The sequence below is a fragment of the Neomonachus schauinslandi genome, chromosome 12, assembly GCF_002201575.2.
Source record: "Neomonachus schauinslandi chromosome 12, ASM220157v2, whole genome shotgun sequence".
Classification (NCBI taxonomy): Eukaryota; Metazoa; Chordata; class Mammalia; order Carnivora; family Phocidae; genus Neomonachus; species Neomonachus schauinslandi.
In genome coordinates this window covers 13,415,171-13,437,169 of record NC_058414.1, presented here as the reverse complement: position 1 = coordinate 13,437,169, position 21,999 = coordinate 13,415,171, and the positions used below count along the sequence as shown (strand labels likewise).

The 21,999-nt window shown below is 37.4% G+C and overlaps 1 protein-coding gene across 2 annotated transcripts in view; it reads left to right on the top strand.

The window, feature by feature from the left end:
- CDK13 (cyclin dependent kinase 13) overlaps window positions 1–21,999 on the top strand; it is a 121,576-nt gene that overhangs the window by 9,026 nt on the left and 90,551 nt on the right. For both annotated transcript variants that reach the window (XM_021703746.2, XM_021703745.2), the window contains exon 2: window positions 18,560–19,222. In XM_021703746.2, coding sequence (XP_021559421.1) covers window positions 18,560–19,222 — 663 coding nt within the window. The remainder of the gene's footprint in view (window positions 1–18,559; window positions 19,223–21,999) is intronic.

Here is a 21,999-nt window from a genome sequence, read left to right as displayed (position 1 = left end):
ATTCATTAAAACAGTTTTATTAAGGTATAACTTACCAATTTCAAATATACATTTATTTATTTATTTTTTAAATTTTATTATGTTATGTTAATCACCATACATTACATCATTAGTTTTAGATGTAGTGTTCCATGATTCATTGTTTGTGCATAACACCCTGTGCTCCATGCAGTACGTGCCCTCCTTAATACCCATCACCGGGCTAACCAATCCCCCCTCCCTTAAATATACATTTAAATGGCTTTTGACAAATATACTTGTGTAACCACTACCACAGTCATGATAACATTACCCTAAAATGTTTCCTGTGGTCCCTTTGTAGTTTGTCCCCTACTCTACCTGTAGTCCTTGACAGCTGCTACTCTGCTTTCTGTCACATTTGTTTTACCTTTCTTAAACTTCTTATCAATAATACGGTATGTAAGCTTCATCGATGTTATTGCATGTTTGAGTGGTTTCTTCGTTTTTGCTGAGTAGTATTCCATTTCCTTATACATTCCATGGATATACAGTAATTTGCTTGTCATTACCCAGTTGATGAGTATTTGAGTTGTTTCCAGTTTTGGGCTATTATAAACGAAGCTGCTGTGACCATTTGAATATATTTCTTTTGTTTTTATTTCTCATGAGTAAATTAGGAGTGGGATTGCTGTGTTGTATAGTAAGTGAATTTTTGACTTTATAAGCAGCCTGTTTTCCAAAATGGTACCATTTTGCATTCTAGTCAACAGTATATGACCATTCCAGTAGCTTCACATCCTCACTAAGACTTCAGTTTTTGTCAGTCTTTGTTCTTAGCTGTTCTGGTGAATGTACATCATTATGGTTTTATTTGCAAATGCCTGATGACTAATAATGTTAAGCATCTTTCCATATGCTTGTTTGCTCTTCATACCTTTTGTGAAGTGTCTTAAAATGTTTTGTCCATATTCTTTATGAATTGGGTTGTTTAATTGAATTTTAAGAGTTCTGTACATATTCTAGATACAAGTTCTTTGTCAGATACAAATATTTTGCAAATGATTCTTCTCATTGTGTGGCTTGCCTTTCCTTAACAGTAACTTTGAAGAGCAGAATTTGATGAAGTCCAATATAGCGATTTTTTTTCTTTTATTATTTCGTGTATTTTGTGCCACCCCAAAACTCATGGTCACAAAGATTTCCTTTTTGGTTTTATAATATACATCTTTAATTTATCACAGTCTACCTTCATGTATAATATAATATGACAAGAGTATGCCTACATTTTTCTTCTTCTCTTATGTACCATTCTTGTTATATGTCTTGTTTCTGTATATATATAACTTATGTATGTTATTTATAGACATGAAATTAAAAAATGAGAAAAATCATTTATATCTGATATGCTTTAATTTATACCTTTTCAAACACTTCTCATTCCTTTATGTAGATCTAAGTTTTGATGTAGTATTTTCCTCTAGTGAGAGAAGTGGCTTTCCACATTTCTCATAATGCAGATCTGCTGTTTCATTTGCCTGGAAAAAGTCTCCATTTTGAAAGATATTTTTGCTGGGTATGGAATTCTACATGGACTTTTTTCCCCCCTCTTTAGTACTTTGACTTATTCCGCTTCTGGCTTCTGTAGTTTGATGAAAATTTACATAATATTTTGTTTTTGCTTCAGCCACTGGATTGTAAGTCCCATGGGGTTCTTTTTTAATCTTAGTGTCTCTTAAGCACTTACCACAGCATGTGATAGGAAATAGATAGCCAACAAATGATGTTAAATTGATTTGTATAAGAAAATATCCAGCACCTTAGACTTTGAAAAAAAAAATCCTTCTGATATTAATTTTGCTTATGAATAAATTTGTAATGACTAGAGCTGGACCAATCAAAAGAATGTGCCTTTGTGCAGATCACGTATTAAACCTTCCCTCTACTCTTCTTACCATTTTTCTTTTTTTCTCTCTTCAAAAACACGTATCAGGCTATGGCTCAGTGAAACACGAAGACAAACACAGTTCATGTGCTCAGTGGACTAGAACTTGTTTGCCTAAGAAAGTCCGCAAAAAGTCAGTCATGACTCTTTTATTTTCTTAACTTCTGGTGTTTCATAAGGAACATAAAGGAAATAAACACAAACATTTTGGTTTTATGTTATTTAATTTTTCTAGTTTTTAAAATAACATATTTTTTGAGATATAATTCACCTACCATGCAGTTTACTCTAATTTTAACTGGTACAGTCAGTGGCCTTTAGTATATTCAGTTGTGCAGCCATCACGACTAATTTTAGAACATTTTAATCACCTCAAAAAGAAACTCAGGGCCTGTTAGTAGTCAGTCCCCATTCTCACCTCTGCACGTCTCTGGCAACCACCAATCTACTTTCTATCTCTATGGATTTGTCTATGTTGGACATTTCATATAAATGGGATCATATGATTCATGGCTTTTTATGACTGACTAAATTCATTTAAGTATACTGTTTTTAAGGTTCATCTATGTTGTAGCATGTATCATCAGTAATTTCTTCTTAGGTCAAACTAGTATTCCATTGTATGAATATTCCACATTTTATTTTCAGTTGATGGACATTTCAGTTGTTTTCAGTTTTTGACTATTATGAATTATGCTTCCATGAACACTTGTGTTTAGTTTTGCATGAGATTTTTTTTTTTCATGAGATACGTTTTTATTTCTCTTGGGTATATATCTAGGAGTGCAATTTCTGGGTCATGTGCTAATTCTATGTTTAACATTTTAAGGAATTGCCAACCTGTTTTCCTCAGTGGCTGCATCACTTTTATATTCCAACCAGCAATATATGAGGGTTTCAATTTCTCCATATCCTTGGCAGTTGTTGTCCTTTTATTATATTTGTTCTCATATCTCCCCTACTTTTGATTTGCATTTCCCTAGTGACTAATGATATTGGGCATCTTTTCATATGTTTATTGGACATTTATATATCTTTTTTTTGAAATCAGATCCTTCACCTATTTTAAAAAATTGGGGTTTCTTGTTGTTGAATCTCTAGAGTTCTTCATATATTTTGGTTACTAATATGCCTGTGTCATTTCTTCTAGAAAGAAGAACTCTTGTATTCGGGAGAGTCAGTTTTAATTTAGTGCAAAAAAAAAAAAAAAAGGACTCTTCCCTAGGTAACTTGTTTGTAACCACTTAGGTCATTCTAACAGTGTAAACTTTGGACAAGTCACTTAGCTTTTGAGTCATTGTCTGTGGACCCATAAGAAGGAAAAAAAGAAGGAAAGAATTCCTAGGGTGAAGTGTTAACAGAACAACCAAAAGACTCCTGTCTGGTTGGCAGATCTTCTGTCTTGGGTTGACTGGGTAGATAGCCACTATAAAGGAAAAAGCAAAGACTAGAAATTATACAGATGTGGATTTAGGTACTCATTCTGGTGCTTTTGTAGCAGAGCGCTGTTAAGCAGCTCACTTATCCTTTTTGAGCTCTGGTCTTTCTACTTGTAAAATGGGAGGAATGATGCCAACCTAGTTAAAAATCTGGGAACAACCTAAGTACAGTGAATAGGGGAGCAATTAAATTATGGTACAGATACATGATTTGCAAAAATTTTTTCCCATTGTATCACTTTGTTGACATCCATTAGTGCACAGAAATTTTTAGTTTTGATGAAGTCCAGTTTATTTTTCCTTTTGTTGCTTATGCTTTGATGTCATATCTAAGAAGACTTTGCCTAATCGAACATCACAAAGATTTATTCCTATATTTTCTTCTAAGAGTTTTATAGTTTTAGCTTTTACATTTTGGTCTTTGATCTATTTTGAGTTAATTTTTGTGTATGGTGAGAGAAAGTGGTCCAACTTCATCCTTTTGTATGGAAAGCCATTTGTGCCAACATCATTTGTTAAAGAAACTATTCTTTCTCCATTGAATTTTATTGGCATCCTTTTTGAAAAGTCACTGACGATAAATGTGAGGGCTTATTTCTGGGCTGTCAGTTCTAGTCCATTGATTTACATGTCCACCCTCTGCCAGTATCATACAGTCTTGATTATTCTAATTTTGAAATCAGGAAGTGCAAGTCTTTCAGCTTTGTTCTTTTACATTGCTTTGATCTTTTCCCCTTTTTTATGGAGGGGGAGAGGGGTCCTTTGCATTTCCACATGAATTTTAGGATCAGCTTGCCAAATTGTGCAAAAAGGCAGCTTGGATTTGCATTGCGATTGCACTAAATCTGGAGATCACCTTGGGAGTATTGCTATCTTAATGTTAAGTCATCAAATATGTGAATATGAAATGTCTTTCCATTTATTTATGTTCCCTCAATATTTTCATTGGTAATTTGAAGTTTTCAGGGTACAGTCCTTGAACTTTTTTTTTTTGTTAGATTTATTCCTGAGTATACATTTTAAGGCTGTTGTAATGGGAATTGTTTTTTTAATTTCATTTAATTATCTATTGCTAGTGTATGGAACTGCAATAGATTTTTCTACATTGATCATGTGTCCTGCCATCTTGTTTACTTGCTTATTAGTTCTAATAGTTTTTAGTTGATTTCTTAGGATTTTCTATGTACAAGATTATGTCATCTGCAAATAGATAGTTTTACACCCCCTCCCCGCCCCCAGTCTGGATTCCTTTTATTTATTTTTTCTTGCCTAATTACAGTGGCTAGAATCTCAAGTACGGTGTTAATTAGAGGTGGCAAAATTGGACTTCCTTGTTTTGATCCTGATCCTATAGGGAAAGCATTTTAGTCTTTTTTCCACAAAATGATGTTGGCTGTGAATTTTTTATAAATGCCTACTTTTATTTTTGGTTTAAAATTGTTTCCATCAGGGTCTAATTTTTGGTATCAAAAAAAAAAATTCTAGATGCTTTGGTTGAGCCTAATACATGAACTGGTGTAATTATTCATTACTGTCCCTAGGTCTAGGGAAAGAGGAAATCTATTTTGTAGTATCTATTTTGTAATGATTAGCTGTATTGATCTCCTCAATATGCATGAGGAAACATCTGAAAAATATTTTATTACGAAAAATATATGCATTCATGTTTATAGTATTTTTTAAGTTAGTGTTACTTAAGTACTCATGATTTTCTAAATTTAATTTTTTAAGGTTAAGCAATTGGGGGATGCCTGGGTGGCTCAGTTGTTAAGTGTCTGCCTTCGGCTCAGGTCATGATCCTAGGGTCCTGGGATTGAGCCCCGCATCCGGCTTCCTGCTCAGCAGGAAGCCTGCTTCTCCCTCTCCCACTCTCCCTGATTGTGTTCCCTCTCTCGCTGTCTCTCTCTCTGTCAAATAATTAAATCTTAAAAAAAGAAAAAAAGGTTAAGCAATTGGTGTGTACTGGAGTAAGAATGAATTTGTACAACCTTTTTTATTTTTATTTTATTTTTTTAATTTAAATTTTATTTTTATTTAAAAAAGTGACAAGGTTTCTTTGTACCATACATTTTGGTTTGTTGTAATTTCTGGTGTTCATTTTTAAACTTTTCTGTTGGTGTTTATTTTTTTTAATGAGTTTTGAGTATTATATTGTTGTTTTTTTCTTTTTTTAAAATACTCTCTATGCCCAATGTGGGGCTTGAACTCATGACCCCAAGATCAAGAGTTGCATGCTTTACTGACTGAGCCAGCCAGGACCCCCTGTTGTTGTTGTTGTTGTTGTTGTTGTTGTTTTAATTAATTTATTTCTCCTAGCAAAAGTGGATTTATTTGGGAATAACAAAATAGCAATCACGGACATACAAACTACACCAGAACCATAGGCAAGTTCTGTTAGTGTTTATTTTTAAACTTTTCTGTATTTTTCAGTTCTCTACAATGAAATTGTGTTACCTTTTTTTAAACCTGTACTCTGTATTTAAAAGTTACATACTAGATGCTTGAAAACAGTACAGAAGCATACACAGCAAGATGTGAAAGCTACGCTTTATGTTCTTTTCATTCCTATTTTCAAATATATTACCATGTCAGTAGTTGGTGTATATCCTTTTTCTGTGTATATGCTTATATACAAACATACATACACATAAACATTAAGAATGTTACTATGCCATAATTTTTATTTTACATGCTTATTTTGTTTAGCAATAGGATTTGAAGACCTTTCCAAATGGCTACATAGAATTCCAATAATGAAGTGTTTCAGGCTTTAACTGTCTGTTGTTGGGCACTATTTTTTCATATTTTCTATATTACAGCCAATCCTTTAAAGAATATCTGTGTAATAACTTTTTGACACTTACGGAAGTGTTTTTGCTGGGTGTGTTCTTATAGGTGAAATTGCAGATCAAAAGCATTTGATAGATATTGCCCAATTGCTTTTTAAAAGTCTGCAATTTTATATTCCCTCTGATAATTTATGTAAGTGACCATTTCTGTACATTCTTATGAATAATTGATATTTTCAAAATTCCAATTTTTGCCATTCTGATGGCAAATTTATTACCATCCTTTTATTTTGCCTTTTCTGGTTAGTAGAGAAGGGAGCATTTAAATTTCTTTACTGGCCATTTGTATTTCTTCTGTGACTATATATTCTTCTAATCAAGAGGACCCTCTAGTTATTAAAAATAAGAAATGAAGATAGTTTTACAATAGAAAAAGTAGTTTCATTCATTAAATCCCTGTGGGATAATGGATGTAAAATGTTTGGTTGTTAATAAAAATAATAAATTTATCTCAATGTTTATGTGAAGAAACTAATGAGATAAGGGTTATTCTGTCTCCTAAATCTTTTTAGTTTAAGGAGAATTTTATCAGTAGACCTATGCCTATTAGTTAATTAGCTGGATAGCAATTATACAAAGCATTCTGCTAGTATTTGCTGGCAGCATTTAGAAAAGTAGTTGATAAACATGTTCTTTGTTCTTTAATTCATCAATTCAATAAATATCTTTTGATTCCTTATTCCACACCAGACATAGTTCTAGGCACTGGGGATATAGTGATGAACAAGACAGTGGTGGGAAGAGAGGGGTATATGATGTGGGTTGATAAATAAATAGACCCCTGAATAACAAGAAAGACCAGCTATGTGATGATCTAAACATCCCAGGAAGAGAAAACAGTATTGCTAAGACATCAAGTCAGGAAAGAAGCATAACTTCTTGAGGAACAGAAAAGAGGCTAGTGTGGCTGGAGCCTAGTGAGTGAAGGAGGGTGTAGTAAAGATGAGAGGCAGTTTGGGTCTTGGGGATCACAATAAAGGTTTCTATTTTTATTCTAAATGCAGTGAGAAGCCATTGGAGAGTTTTAGGCAAAGGTATAGCATAATCCAATTTATGTCTTTAAAAGACAGAGACATAAAATACAAAGTAGTATGTCACAAGCATTATGTGATTTTAGCAAATGGGGAGGTAATAGAGGAGATGGGACTTTAACTTGATCCTTAAAGACAGATAAAAATTAAATAAACGGAGGGGAAGGATGTAGTTTGATGTGGTAGCAAAAAAAATAGTGCCTGGCTTTGAATTAGAAGACTTGATCTTCATATTGACTCTCTCTCTTTATAGCTCTTGAACTCTAAATAAATTTCTTAACTCTCTTCTTAGTTCCCTCATCTCTTTTCTGTATACCTTGGTTGCTATGAAGAACAAGTCAAATGAAAAATATCGATAAAACTGTTTTGTAAACTGTGAGGTTTACTGTATGTTTGTTTACTCACTAAAAGACTACCATCTGTGTGGTATTATGCTAAGGGCTGTGGAATGATAAAAAAATGAATTAGACCTAGTTTCTGCTCCTCAAAGAGGATATAGTCTAATAGACAATGTGGTAAATATTTAAAATACAAAGTTATGAATGGTTAAGATCTTAAGAAAGATGTAGATAAAGCCCAGTAGGGGTTCACAGAAAGGGAGAGCCTTCTCGGAGTTGAATGAACTTGGAGCTTTAGGAATAAGTAAGAACTCTTGAGCTACATTCTTGAAAGATGGATAGGACTTCAATAGAAGATGACGGGAAGAGAATATTCTCAATAAGTGAGTCTGTGGGAGTAAAGGCATGATATTATTAGGCAGAATCAGAACTTGATAAGGAAAGGTCGATTAGAACCAGGAAGGTCATGCAGCACCTTAATATTAGGCTAAGGACAGTGAATTCTATTCAGTAGAAGTACTGTCAACAGTGTACTTAATTCTACAAATATTTATTGAGCATCACCTACCTTTGCCAGGTTTGTGCTAGTCAGGACTATGGAGGTACAGTCTTTGGGGAAGACAGATTATCTAAATATTATTCTAATGCGATATGAACAAAGTATAGTAGGATTATAGGACGAGGAACATCTCCAGCTCTCTGGCATAATGAGGGAAGGCTTGATAGAGGTGTGGTAGACATCGTGCTATGATATGAAGTATCCCTCTAAGCCAGATATAAGAGGTGAAAAGAGGAATGTGAGAGCAACTTCCTGTGCCTGACACTTTGTATGTTTTGGGCTGGCTGGACAAGGTCTTTGTATGCAGAGCAAGGCTGTCAAGAGCTTTGGTAGAGGGGTAACTGAAAGATTCAGGTGATGGTAGGGAGGGTAAATTGGGAAGGATAGAGATTTGAGGTGGGAAACCCGGAGAGGAGACTGTTGCACTGAGCCAAATGAGAGATGATGTAGGGGACCTAATGAGAAATAATAGCTTTGGGGACAGAGAGCCTGGAAAACTGTCGAGATGCTTAAGATGTAAAATTGGCTGGACTTGGAGATCAGTTGGATGTGGAAGAAGAAAGGAAAGGGAGAATGATTTCTGGATCTTTGCTATTCCAGAATTTCGGAATCTGCCATTGCCTGAGAATAGGGTATCTTTAAGAAGAAAAGGGGTGGATTTGGAGAGGAAGCTTAATCGTTTTATCTGTCTTGTGTTGAAGTTACATGTAGGCTAATTGGGAGCAGGGAGGATGACTTGTTGGGGTAACCAACGTTTAGGTGATAATTTAAACCATTCATAGCATAATTAGACTCTTGTGGGTGGATAAACTTAGTGAAGAAGAGGAATCTTAAGAGAGCACTGTGAGGCGCCCCTGGGTGGCTCAGTCGTTAAGCGTCTGCCTTCGGCTCAGGTCATGATCCCAGGGTCCTGGGATCGAGTCCCACATCGGGCTCCCTCCTCTGTGGGGAAGCCTGCTTCTCCCTCTCCTACTCCCCCTGCTTGTGTTCCCTCTCTCGCTGTGTCTCTCTCTGTTGAATAAATAAATAAAATCTTAAAAAAAAAAGAGAGAGCACTGAGAAATAGCCACAAAAGTAAAAATAATCAGGAAAGAGAAGGTAGTAAAAGCGGTTAGGAAGTGTTTTTAAGGGTGTGGTCAGCATTGTCATCACAGGTATTGATATTTCCCCCCACCCCAAAGATAGGTCATTGGTCACCTTAGTAATTTCAGTGAGGATACAAGCCAAATTACCCTGGTTTGAGGGCTATGTGGGGGTGTGTATGTATGAGAATTTGGCTGTAATTGGAAGGAGAGAAAAAGATAAAATTTCAGAGTACCATTATTTGCTTGTTTTTTCTTGTCTTTTTTTTTTTAAGATTTTATTTATTTGACAGAGAGAGACAGCGAGAGAGGGAACACAAGTAGGGGGAGTGGGAGAGGGAGAAGCAGGCTTCCCGCGGAGCAGGGAGCCCGATGTGGGGCTTGATCCCAGGACGCTGGGATCATGACCTGAGCCGAAGGCAGCCGCTTAACCAGCTGAGCCACCCAGACGTCCCTTCTCGTCTGTTTTAAAAGATCTTAGGGACTTGAATTATTTAATCCTTGAGGGGAAATAGTAAATGGATAGCAAAGGATTGAAATCGCAAGTAATTGAGTAGTCATAGAGGAGCCTAGCATAGTGCATCTCAAACTTTAGTGGTGATCTTGTTAAAATGGAGATTCTGAATGGGAAGGTCTGGGTTGGGGCCTGAGGTACAGCATTTCTGCTGAAGTCCCAGATGAGGCCAGTGCTGCTGATTTGTGGCCCAGACTCTTTGAAATATGATCTAGAGATATGGCATGGATAGCATTATACAAGAGTTAGCCTTGGGTAGGAAGAGGAACACCTCAGGTAAAATGTGAGGTAGATGGAGATAAAGATTAAGCTTGCAGGCAAGAGACATGCCTGATAATTTTTGTGTTTTGTGTTGTTTTTCTGCAAAATAGAAGTCAAGTGTGATGTTAAGAAAAGACCTTTGGAAATTGTTAACTTGGTAGAAGGGTTTGGAATAGCTTGTGAAGGTTTGGAATAGCTACTGAAAAGAGAAGGAAGATGAGTGAATTTGGGACATGTAATATTTGTTGAACAGTGAAGATTAATTCGGGTATAGTGTCTGTAGAAATAATTGGAGCAGGGAGAGACTAGATATGAAGATTTTTAAGATGATAAAGTAGCGGTGAGGGGAGATAATGAGCTCTGAAACACAACAGGGGCCTTGAGAAATAGGAGGGTGGGCTAGGCTAAATAATGGCCCACCCAAAGATGTCCTGGTGAACCTGTGAATATGTTACCTTACATGACAAAAGGGACTTTGTAGGTCTGATTAAAAGAGGGATCTTGAGATGGAGAGATTATCCTGGATTGTACAGGTGGGTACCATGTAATCACAAGGATCTTTATAAAAGGAAGCAAGAGGGTCAGCAGAGTCAGAAAAGACCGTGTGAGGATAGAAACAGAGGAAGAGGAAATGTGATCAGGGAAGCAGAGGTCCAGATTGTTGGAAGACTGAGAGCCAAGGCATGGACCTTTAGAAGCTGAGAGAGGCAAGGAAACAGATTTTCCCAAGAGACTGCAGAAGGAACAAAGCCCTGGTGATGTGTTGATTTTAGCCCAATGAGACTGATTTTGGAATTTAAACCTTCAAGAACTGTAAGATAATAAATTTGTGTGGTTAAGCCATTATAAATCTGTGGTAATTTGTTACAGCAGCAATAGGAAACATGCTTAGAAGCGTGGATGTAAGGGAATGTAAGGTTAGAACTGATAAAGTGAGACAGTTGATGGGATGTGGTATGGGCATCAGGAATCTGGGAAGATTTCTAGCCTGGGTAAATAGGTGGAGGGGAGTGGTGAAATTAAAATTACAGAATTGCAAGGAGTAGATGTTAGAGGAAGGTGTTCATTTTGCATTAAGTATGGCTTAGGGTGAAGGAAGATCTGAAGCAGGGAGATGAATTTAGGAGGCTGCCATAGTACTTAATTGAAAAATAAGGTAATTGAGCTGTTCTAATACCAATATATGGCAAATTATATAGGAATATTTAGAATTTTGACTGAGAAGGTAACAAAAGGGATAATTGAGAAAGGTTTTTGAAAAAGTGCTACTACTTTATTTACTGTTTTTCAGTTTAGAAAGCATTTTTTTCCTAGTTTTATTAAGATATAATTGACAAAATTCTAATGTATTTGAAGTGTCAACTTGATGATTTGATACATGTATATATTGTGAAAGGGTTCCCATAAGCAAGTTAAGTAATACATCCATCATCTCGTAAATTTCCTTTTTTGGGGGGGGAAGGTTAGAGTTTTTTTTTTAATTTCAGTTATACAGTATTATCAACTGTAGTCACCATGTTACACTTAGATCCTCACACCTTATTAATCTTATAAATGAAAATTTGTATCCTTTTACCAGCTTCCCCCCTTTTCCCCTTCCCTCTTAGCTCCTGGAAATCACCCTTCTATCCTCTCTCTGAGTTTGACTTAAAAGATACTACACATAAGTGATACCATGCAATATTTGTCTTTCTCTGGCTTATTTCACACGGCATAAGGCTCTTCAGGTTCATTTGTATAGTCACAAATGGCAGAATGTCCTTTCTTTTTAAAGCCTGCATCGTATTCCATTACACACACATAGACACTCACCACGTTTTGTGTATCCATTCGTCTGTTGATGGACACTTAGGTTGTTTTTGTTCCTTTGCTACTGTGAATAGTGCCACAGTGAATGTGAGAGTACAGGTATTCTCTTTGAGATAGTACTTTTCATTTCCTTTGGCTTATATATCCAGAAGTGGGTTATCTGGATCATTTGGTAGTTATATATATATATATATTTAAAGATTTTATTCCTTTGACAGAGAGAGACACAGCAAGAGAGGGAACACAAGCAGGGGGAGTTGGAGAGGGAGAGAAGCAGGCTTCTGCCAAGCAGGGAGCCCGATGCGGGGCTCGATCACAGGACCCTGGGATCATGACCTGAGCCGAAGGCATATGCTTAACGACTGAGCCACCCAGGCGCCCCGTAGTTATATTTTTAACTTCTAGAGTAATCTCCATATTATTTTCCATAGTGCTCTGTCACTTTCCATTCTCACCAGCAGTGCACAGGGGTTCTTTTTTCTCTACATCCTCTCCAGCATTTGTTACTGCTTATCTTTTTGATGATAGACATTCTAGCAGGTGTGTGGTGATATCTTTGTAGTTGTGGAATTTCATTTCCCTGATGATTAGTGATGTTGGGCACCTTTTCAGATACCTGTTAGCTGTTTGGATGTCTTCTTTGAAAAAATGTCTGTTCAAGTCCTTTGCCCACTTTTTAATTGGGTGTTTTGTTTTGTTTTGTTTTTTCGCTATTTGAGTTGTAGGAGTTCCTTGGATATTTTGGTTATTAACTACTTACTAGATTTGTGGTTTGCAATTATTTCTTCCCATTCTGTAGGTTGCCTTTTCATTTTGTTGATGGTTTCCTTTGCAGAGCATAGTTTTTTAGCTTGATGTAGTGCCACTTGTTTATTTTTGCTTTGTTTTGTTTTTGGTGTCAAATCTGAAAACCATTGCCAAAACCCATGTTAAGGAGCTTATCCCCTGTGTTTTCTTCTAGGAGTTTTATGGTTTCAGCTCTTGTGTTTAAGTCTTTGATCCATTTTGAGTTGAGTTTTGTGTATAGTATAAGATAGGGGTCCAATTTATTTTCTTTCTTTCTTTTTTTTTTTAATGTGGCTATCCAGTTTTCCCAACGCTGTTTATGAAGAGATTATCTTTTCCCCATTGTATATTCTTGGCTCTTTTATTGAAAATTAATTGGCCATATACATATATATGGATTTATTTCTGGGTTCTCTACTGCGTCTCATTGATTTGTCTTTTTTTTTTCCCCCCCAATGCCAATACCATACTATATTGATTACTATAGCTTTGTGATACAATTTGAAATCAGGAAGTGTGAGGTCTCTAAATTTGTTGTTCTTTCCCAATTGCTTTGGCTATTCTGGGTCTTTTGTGGTTCCATATGAATTTTCGGGTTGTTCTTTCTGTTTCTGTGAAAAATGCCATTGAAATTTTAGTAGGGATGGCATTGACTCTATAGATGGTTTTGCATAGTATGGACATCTTAACAGTACTAATTCTTGTATTTCATTAGCCCAGAATATCTTTCCATTTATTTGTACCTTCTTCAGTTTCTTTCATCAGGTTCTTTCACTTCCTTGATTAAATTTATTCCTAAGTATTTTATTCTTTTTGATGCTGTTATAAATAAGATTATTTTCTTTCTCTTTTCAATAGTTTATTGTTAGTGTATAGAAACACAATTGACCCTTGAAGAACACAGGTTTGAACAACATGGGTCCACTTATACACAGATTTTTTTTTCAATAGATAGACATATAGTACTGTAAATGTATTTTTTTTATGATTTTTTAAATAACATTTTCTTTTTTCTAGCTTTTTTAAAGAATACAATATATAATACATATAATATACAAAATATATGTTAACCGACTGTTTATGTTACCTCTAAGGGATCAGGTCAACAGAAGGCTATTGGTAGTTAAGTTTTTGGGGAGTCAGAAGTTAGAGGTGGATTTTCAGCTGTACAGGTCTCGGGCTTTCCTAACTCTTGCATTGTTCCAGGATCAGCTGTTGATTTTGTATCCTGTAACTTTATTGAATTTGTTTATTCTAACATCCTTTTAGTGGTATCTTTGGAAGGGTTTTCTACAGACAGAAAATTTTACCTCTTTCTGATTTTGATGCTTTTTTTTTCTTTTTTTAAGATTTATTTATTTATTTGAGAGAGAGAGTGCGCACACACACACATACCTGGGCGGGGGGGGGGGGAGTTGGGCAGAGGGAGAGGGAAGGAAATCCTCAAGCAGACTCCCCATGGATTGGGGAGTTGTTGCAGGGTTCAGTCCCAAGACCCCGAGATCATGACCTGAGCCAAAATCAAGCGTTGGACACTTAACCGACTTTTGAGCTACCCAGGAGCCCCAATTTCTCGTTTTTAAAAAAAAATTTTTTTTGCGTAATTGCTCAGGTTAGTATTATGTTGAATAAAAGTGTTAAGAGTGGTGGGGCGCCTGGGTGGCTCAGTTGGTTAAGCGACTGCCTTCGGCTCAGGTCATGATCCTGGAGTCCCTGGATCGAGTCCCACATCGGGCTCCCTGCTCGGCAGGGAGTCTGCTTCTCCCTCTGACCCTCCTCCCTCTCATGCTCTCTGTATCTCATTCTCTCTGTCTCAAATAAATAAATAAAATCTTTAAAAAAAAAAAAAAGTGTTAAGAGTGGGTATTGTCTTGTTCCTGATCTTAGAGGAAAAGCTTTCAGCTTTTCATCATTGAGTATAAGCCTTTATTTTGAGGTATGTTCCTTCTATACTCAGTTGTGTTTATCATGAAAGGATATTGAATTTTGTCAAATGCTTTTTCTGCATCTACTGAGATGATCATGTGATTTTTATCCTTCATTTTGTTGATGTGGTATATCACATGTATTGATTAGCATATGTTGGATGATCCTTGCATGGGAAGCGTTTTTATATCCTTTTGGGGAAGGTAATCAAAAAGTTTTTGAAATGGGTATAACTGCTATTAGCATATGAAATAAGCAGGGTAGTGGCGCCTGGATGGCTCAGTCCATTGGGTGTCTGACTTTTGATGTCAGCCCAAGGGCTCACAGTGGGCGTGGAGCCTGTTTAAGATTTTCTCTTTCCATCTCCCTTTGCCCCTGCCCCTTCCCCGCTCACATGTGTGCTCATTCTCTTTCTCTCTCTCTCAAATAAAATAAAATTAAAATACTTTTTTTTTTTTTTAAAGATTTTATTTATTTGATAGACACAGCGAGAGAGGGAACACAAGCAGGGGGAGTTGGAGAGGGAGAAGCAAGCTTCCTGCGGAGCGGGGAGCCTGATACAGGGTTCGATCCGAGGACCCTGAGATCATGACCTGAGCGGAAGGCAGACGCCCAACGACTGAGCCACCCAGGCACCCCAAAATACTCTTTATCATATATTAAATTCCCGTATTAAAAAGAAAAGAAATGAGCAGGGTAGAAAAACTAGGCTTAAAATGTTGAAAATAGTGGCTACTGTATCAGACACAACATGTATAGAACACTGTCATTCCAGAAAGTTCTTTCTGATAGCACTGTTCAGTATTTTATATAAAGGCTTAGATCTTATTATAGTAAAAATTTTAAGAATCAGCATTTGCTAATTATGCACCATTTCAGAAGACCTGGACTCTTGGAGAGATTACGTGATACAGTTGAGTGAATAGTACACCATGCTCTCTTTCTAAGGAACACTAACCTGATTAACAATGAGCACTAACCAGTTGAGTTTCAGGATACTGAGTTTTTAGTGTGGTTCTGCTTTGTGTTATATGAATTTGGAAACCTTAGAAACACAGAAAGTTCGCTTAACTTCTTAAAGAGATACTATCATTTCATAAAAACATTGGGACACCTGGGTGGCTCGGTTGGTTGAACGTCTGCCTTCAGCTCGGATCATGATGCCAGGACCCTGGGATCGAGTCCCGCGATGGGATCCCTCCTCGGCGGGGAGCCTGCTTCTCCCTCTGCCTGCAGCTCCCCCTTCTTGTGCACGTATGTGCGCTCTCTCTCTCACAAATAAATAAAATCTTAAAAAAAAAAGCTTTAAAAAATTAAAAACAGATAAACAGCTAATATGTATTCACTGCAGATTCTACAGTATAGAAATATTAGAAAAAAACATTTTTAGAAAGAAGAAAAATCTTATCTTTAAAAGAAGGACTTGTGGGGCACCTGGATGGCTCAGTTGGTTAGGCAATCAGCCCTTGGTTTTGGCTTAGGTCATGATCTTGGGGTTGTGAGATTGAGCCCCAAGTTGGGATCTGCTCAGTGCAGAGTCTGCTTGTCCCTCTCCCTCTCTCTCCCACTCTCACTCATGCCCGCCCTCTGTGTCAAATAAATAAATAAAATCTTTGAAAAAAAAAAAAGAGGACTTGCTGTCTACCAAATCCATTTCAGTTCTTTTACTGAAACTTCATGATATAATTCATTATATAGTCTTAGAGATGCACGTCTTTCTTATCCTTATAACTTTGTATGGCTGAAGAATTAGGTCATTAGTAAAAATAACCTAAACTTGAATTTTGTGATTATATTTAATTTTAGGTTCCCAGACCATGTTATGAACTGTAAATATATCATTGACATTTATTAATAAATATTTACTAATAGTAAATATGCATGAGAGAATGCATGTTTACTAGGACATGAAGTTAAAAAGTTAAGGAACTTTTGAAGAGAAAGAGAGGAATTGGAGAAGAATGGAGGGTATGTCTTTTAAGTTTTTGCTGATAATGCTTTTCCAGATTCTCTCCACAAAAGAATAATTTAATAGGGCAGAGGAGTTAATAGTGTTGGGATTTTACCTGATACATTTTTCTCTCTTTTCTTAGGTGAAACTTAGTGGTCATAAATCTCTCAGTTAAATATAATTTATGTGTCTGTATGTATTCGGTGACCAGAATCTTGCTAGTGTGGGAAAGTTAATTTAACAAAAGTTCTGTGCTATTACCTCTGATGACAAATGATAGTCTCTTTGCTTTCCTCCTGCTCTGTACCTTTCTGCTGCTCTAGAAGCATGGTCAGACTTGTTTTGAGGCCTAAGAGTCTGAAGGGAGAAGAAATAAAAAATGTGGCTGAGGGGCGCCTGGGTGGCTCAGTCGTTAAGCGTCTGCCTTTGGCTCAGGTCATAATCTCAGGGCCTTGGGTTCGAGCCCCACGTTGGGCTCCTGGCTCGGTGGGGAGCCTGCTTCTCCCTCTCCCTCTGCCTCTCCCCCTGCTCATGTGCGCGCTCTCTCTCTGTATCTCTGTGTCTCAAATGAATAAATAAAAAAATCTAAAAAAAAAATAATAATAAAGGGTACCAACAGTTAAAAAAAAAATGTGGCTGAGTATTTCATTTTATGACATTTTTGTCATAAAATGACAACTAAACTTGTCTAAACTAAACTAAAGTTGTCTAAGATATTTACCACTTTATATTTAACAAAACATTTCCTCGCAGCCGCCTGGCTGCAGGTGACCCCAGGCTTGGACCAAGGGGATGCGGGGCATACCCCTCACTGTGCCTTTTTTTTTTTTTTTTTTTAAGATTTTATTTATTTATTGGACAGAGAGAGAGAGACAGTGAGAGAGGGAACACAAGCAGGGGGAGTGGGAGAGGGAGAAGCAGGCTTCCCGCTGATCAGGGAGCCCAATGTGGGGCTCAATCCCAGGACCCTGGGACCATGACCTGAGCCGAAGGCAGACACTTAACGACTGAGCCACCCAGGCGCCCCTGTATTATCTTTTTAAGTAGGCCCCATACCCAATGTGGGGCTCAAACTCAACGACCCTGAGATCATGACCTGAGCCAAAGGCAGCCGCTTAACAGACTGAGCCACCCAGGCGCCCCAAAAGATGTGTCTGTTAAGGTTAGCCTCCTTTGGCACAGAGTTGGGCAGAAGATTGGAGGAAGAGGGTAGTGGCAGTAAGGTAATTACCAGTACAACTACCGATAAGTATGGGATTGATTTTCCGTGACATAATATTTTAGATTAAATTTCTAATCTGTAAACTGTAGGTACTTCACTGGGGTTGATGTGAGCATTAAAATGAGATATGGCAAACATGTCAAAGTACTATCATAGTGCCTTTGTCTGGTATTTGTTTTTAGTTTTGATAAGGTGTGGATTTGAAAACTTCGGCTTCCTTTCACGTGGTGCTGTGCTTCATTTGTTTTATAGAAATTTTGGTTGCCACCATACTTTTAAATATATGATAGTTTTTGTGGTTTCCAGTAATTTTTGGGAAGCGAATTACACAGTCACCATTAAGTAGTTTCCAAAATTTAGAGACTCTTTGTATTTACTGTCTCGTGACAGGCATTTATCTTTTTCACTCTTGCTTTGGACAGAGCACTACTGACTTCTGAACTTGTGGGGCAAGGATGCTCTTCAGGTGTAGAGATGGGCTCCCTGTTGAATGATTGGTCAGACTTGACCCTGCCACTGCTACCATTGGTGTGTCCTTGTTGCATACTTCTCTTTTCCAAGACAGCAGGGACACCTTGTCACACTTTTTCTCCTAACCTTATAGTATTTCTCCTCACAGAGATTTACTTTCATCCAGTCTCACCTTTGAGCATTCATAGGCTAGACCAAGATCAAGATAATTAGTCTCTTTTCAGGAAAATTACAGCTACCAGACAATAATCTGCTTAAAAGCATTTTCTGTTTTTAAAAAATCCCCCCACAAACTATATGATGATGTTGAAATTAAATAAATTTCTGTTTGATTTCACAGGCTTGAGTTCGCAGTTTTTATAAATTTCAAACTCAACTTTTCTGAATTACTGACTAAATGTTCATTATTTTCCACCAGACGTTCTGCCAAATCCCGAAGCAGAAGCCCATATTCATCTAGGCATTCAAGATCCCGTAGCAGGCACAGATTGTCTAGATCCAGAAGCCGTCATTCTAGCATTTCTCCTAGCACACTAACTCTGAAGAGCAGCCTGGCAGCCGAGTTGAACAAGAATAAGAAAGCCCGGGCTGCAGAGGCGGCGAGGGCTGCGGAGGCGGCGAAGGCTGCGGAGGCTGCGAAGGCTGCTGAGGCCGCTGCCAAAGCTGCTAAAGCTGCCAACACTTCTACGCCTACGAAGGGGAGCGCGGAGGCCGGGGCCGGCGCGTCACAAACCAACCATGTGAAGGATGTGAAGAAACTCAGAACGGAACATGCACCTTCTCCCTCAGGTGGTGGAACTTTAAAAAATGACAAGGCAAAAACGAAGCCACCTCTTCAGGTAACAAAGGTGGACAATAACTTGATTGTAGATAAAGCCACCAAGAAAGCAGTTGGAGTTGGAAAGGAGAGTAAATCTGCTGCTACAAAGGATGAACCAGTATCTCTTAAAGAGAAAACCAAACCACTTACACCGAGCTTGGGAGCCAAGGAGAAGGAGCAACAACATGTGGCTCTGGTGACCTCCACATTACCGCCGTTACCTTTGCCTCCCGTCCTGCCTGAGCATAAAGACACCGATGGGTAAGTGCCAGAAAGTGTTGTCACTAATAGTTGAAAGAAAGACAGACAAGTTTGAAGTGGGAAGTTACCTGACACCCCCCGCCCCCACCATAGAAAGGTTCCAAAAAAGTCATAAGTAATTTATCTTTATTATGTACACCTTAAAATGAAGCACATTGCTTGTAGGATGACAGAATTATAGTTTAAGAATTCCAGGAAAAACTTGCTCTTGCCTTGGGATATACAATGTATATTTCAGCTTGGGAATTAGAAATGCCCGTACCGTGTTTTCTTTAGCTTAGTATTCCTTAATGACACTCTCAGAAACAGGACTATTTATGAGAAGACTGTGCCCTGGGTGATACAAAGCAGGTATATTGGTTATTTCTAGGTTTCTTCAGCGGTCTTAGAAATTTTATCACTCTGGGTAGCTTTATGAGTTTATCATTTTTTAGACTTTTCTTGAATCTTTTTAATTTTTTGTAATTGGAGATTAATTATATGATACAGGAAACCCATAATGTGTTTGTTTTCCTTTAACATGTTTACAGATTTCTATTGTGCATCTTGGGGGTATGAGGTTTTTTTTATTTTGAAACATTTTATTTTTTAGAGGATGAAGATAAGTGAGTGTAAAGTAAATGCAGTCCTAAGAATATTTCTGAAATGTATGCTAGGATAGAAGCATCATGCTACTGTGTAATATCTGTCTGTTAGACCACTTAACCTTTTTCATTTTTATTTTTATGGAGAAATTAGAGCTGTTTTCCCCTCATTTTCTGTTAAACAACAACTATATGAGCAGTTCTCCTAGCTGACATCTTTATAGAATTTGAAAACAAGTAGATAAAAATGCTGTGTGGGTAGGTCTTTCAAGTGCTCACTTTGGCTGGCATTATGAAAATTTTATAACTTAAAACAAAAAAAATCATAATTCCTGTGTTTCATGCCCTCTGTGTGATGTCTTTTTTCTGTAATCAAAAATATTGCCAAGAGATCTCATCTAATATAATCAGGTATTCTCCAGTTAAACCACTCTAATTATGGTATTTACAGGTTTGACTGTTCTCTAGGAACATTGAAGGTTCATAACAGAGTAGTGATTTATAATTTTGATGAGTCCGGGAATGGGCTCTCCATCACAGAGGCATGAATGCAGAACTGAGTCACTTCATTAGTGAGAGAATAGCCCAGTTGCCAAGAATCCAGTAATTCTGGGGGCACCTTGGTGGCTCAGTCAAACATTTGACTTCAGCTCAGGTCATGATCTCGAGGTCCTGGGATCGAGCCCCAGTCAGGCACCCTGCTCGGTGGGAGTCTGCTTATCCCTCCTCCCCTGCCCCACCCCCACTCGTGCTCGCTCTCTCTCTCTCTCTCTTAAATAAACAAGTAAAATCTAAAAAAAAGAAAAAAGGAATCCAGTAATTCTGGGCCAGTGAGCCTTGTTTTCTACTTTATTCTTCATACATGCTTTGGAGGTAAATTTTTGCTGGTGATATTTTCAGGAACTCAAGATAAGTGCAAGTGAGTGCTTAAGGAGGGTATTCTTTGTCCATCTGTTTTTTTTTTTTTTTTTAAAGATTTTATTTATTTATTTGACAGAGAGAGACAGCAAGAAAGGGAACACAAGCAGGGAGAGTGAGAGAGGGAGAAGCAGGCTTTCCGCTGAGCAGGGAGCCCTATGCGGGGCTCGATTCCAGGACCCTGGGATCATAACCTGAGCCGAAGGCAGACGCTTAAGGACTGAGCCACCCAGGCGCCCCTGGGTGTCTGTTTTTAATGAGATGGTGGTACATGTCATGATAAATTGACCCACCTTCTTTTCTGTCTCTTCTGCTTTTCACTTCTGTTGTGTCTCTGCTCTTCCATCTTTGAATGTGTTTGTACGTTTCATGAATATAGAAGTTTTTAAGACCCCCTGGGTACTACTACTAATATGTGTGGCCAAAGATCGATTCAACACCAGTCACTCTTCTTTTTGATGCTCTAAATGTTCTTGGCCAGTGGGAACTCCTTTAAGCTGACTGATTTGTCCTTTTGACATGACCCACTTGTTTTCTTGTCTTCCTGGCCAAGTAATATCTTTTAGGCTCACTTTGAACTTTGCTTCTCTTCCAGACCTGGAATTTATTATTCTCTGAAAATCACAAGGTAGACTGTTAACTATATGCTTTCATATAATAAATTGTTTTATTTTTTAAAAAATATTAGGATCCCACTATGCATAATACTCCTTGACTTATTTTTTTCATTAATGTGTTGGAGATCTTTCCATGTTGGTATATAGATAGGTTCAATATTCCTATCTATAGGAATGGATAAATCATGCTCTTATTAACTATTCAGCTATTGATTAAGGGATACTTAGATTTATAATTGCTTGCTATCAAACTCTTTATATTAATATTTTATGTATATGAGAGCAGTTTTTGTAGGATAGTTACCAGGATAAAGTATATACATTTATTTTTTAATTTTTGTTATTTTTTAAAGATTTTATTTGAGAGAGAGTGCAAGCAGAGGGTGAGGGGGTGGGGCGGCAGAGGGAGAGGGAGAAGCAGACTCCCCGCTGAGAATGATCTCAGGATCCTGGGATCATGACCTGAGCTGAAGGCTGATGCTTAACCAACTCAGCCACCCAGGCACCCCCAAATTGTACTTTAATAAGACTGTTACCAATTTATATAGTCCTTAAAATATGTAATTATTTAATTTTGCATTTTTCTGATTATTGAGATACAGCATCTTTCAAAATACTTGTTGGGTACTTCTTTTTTCCAGTGAACTACTTGTTCATA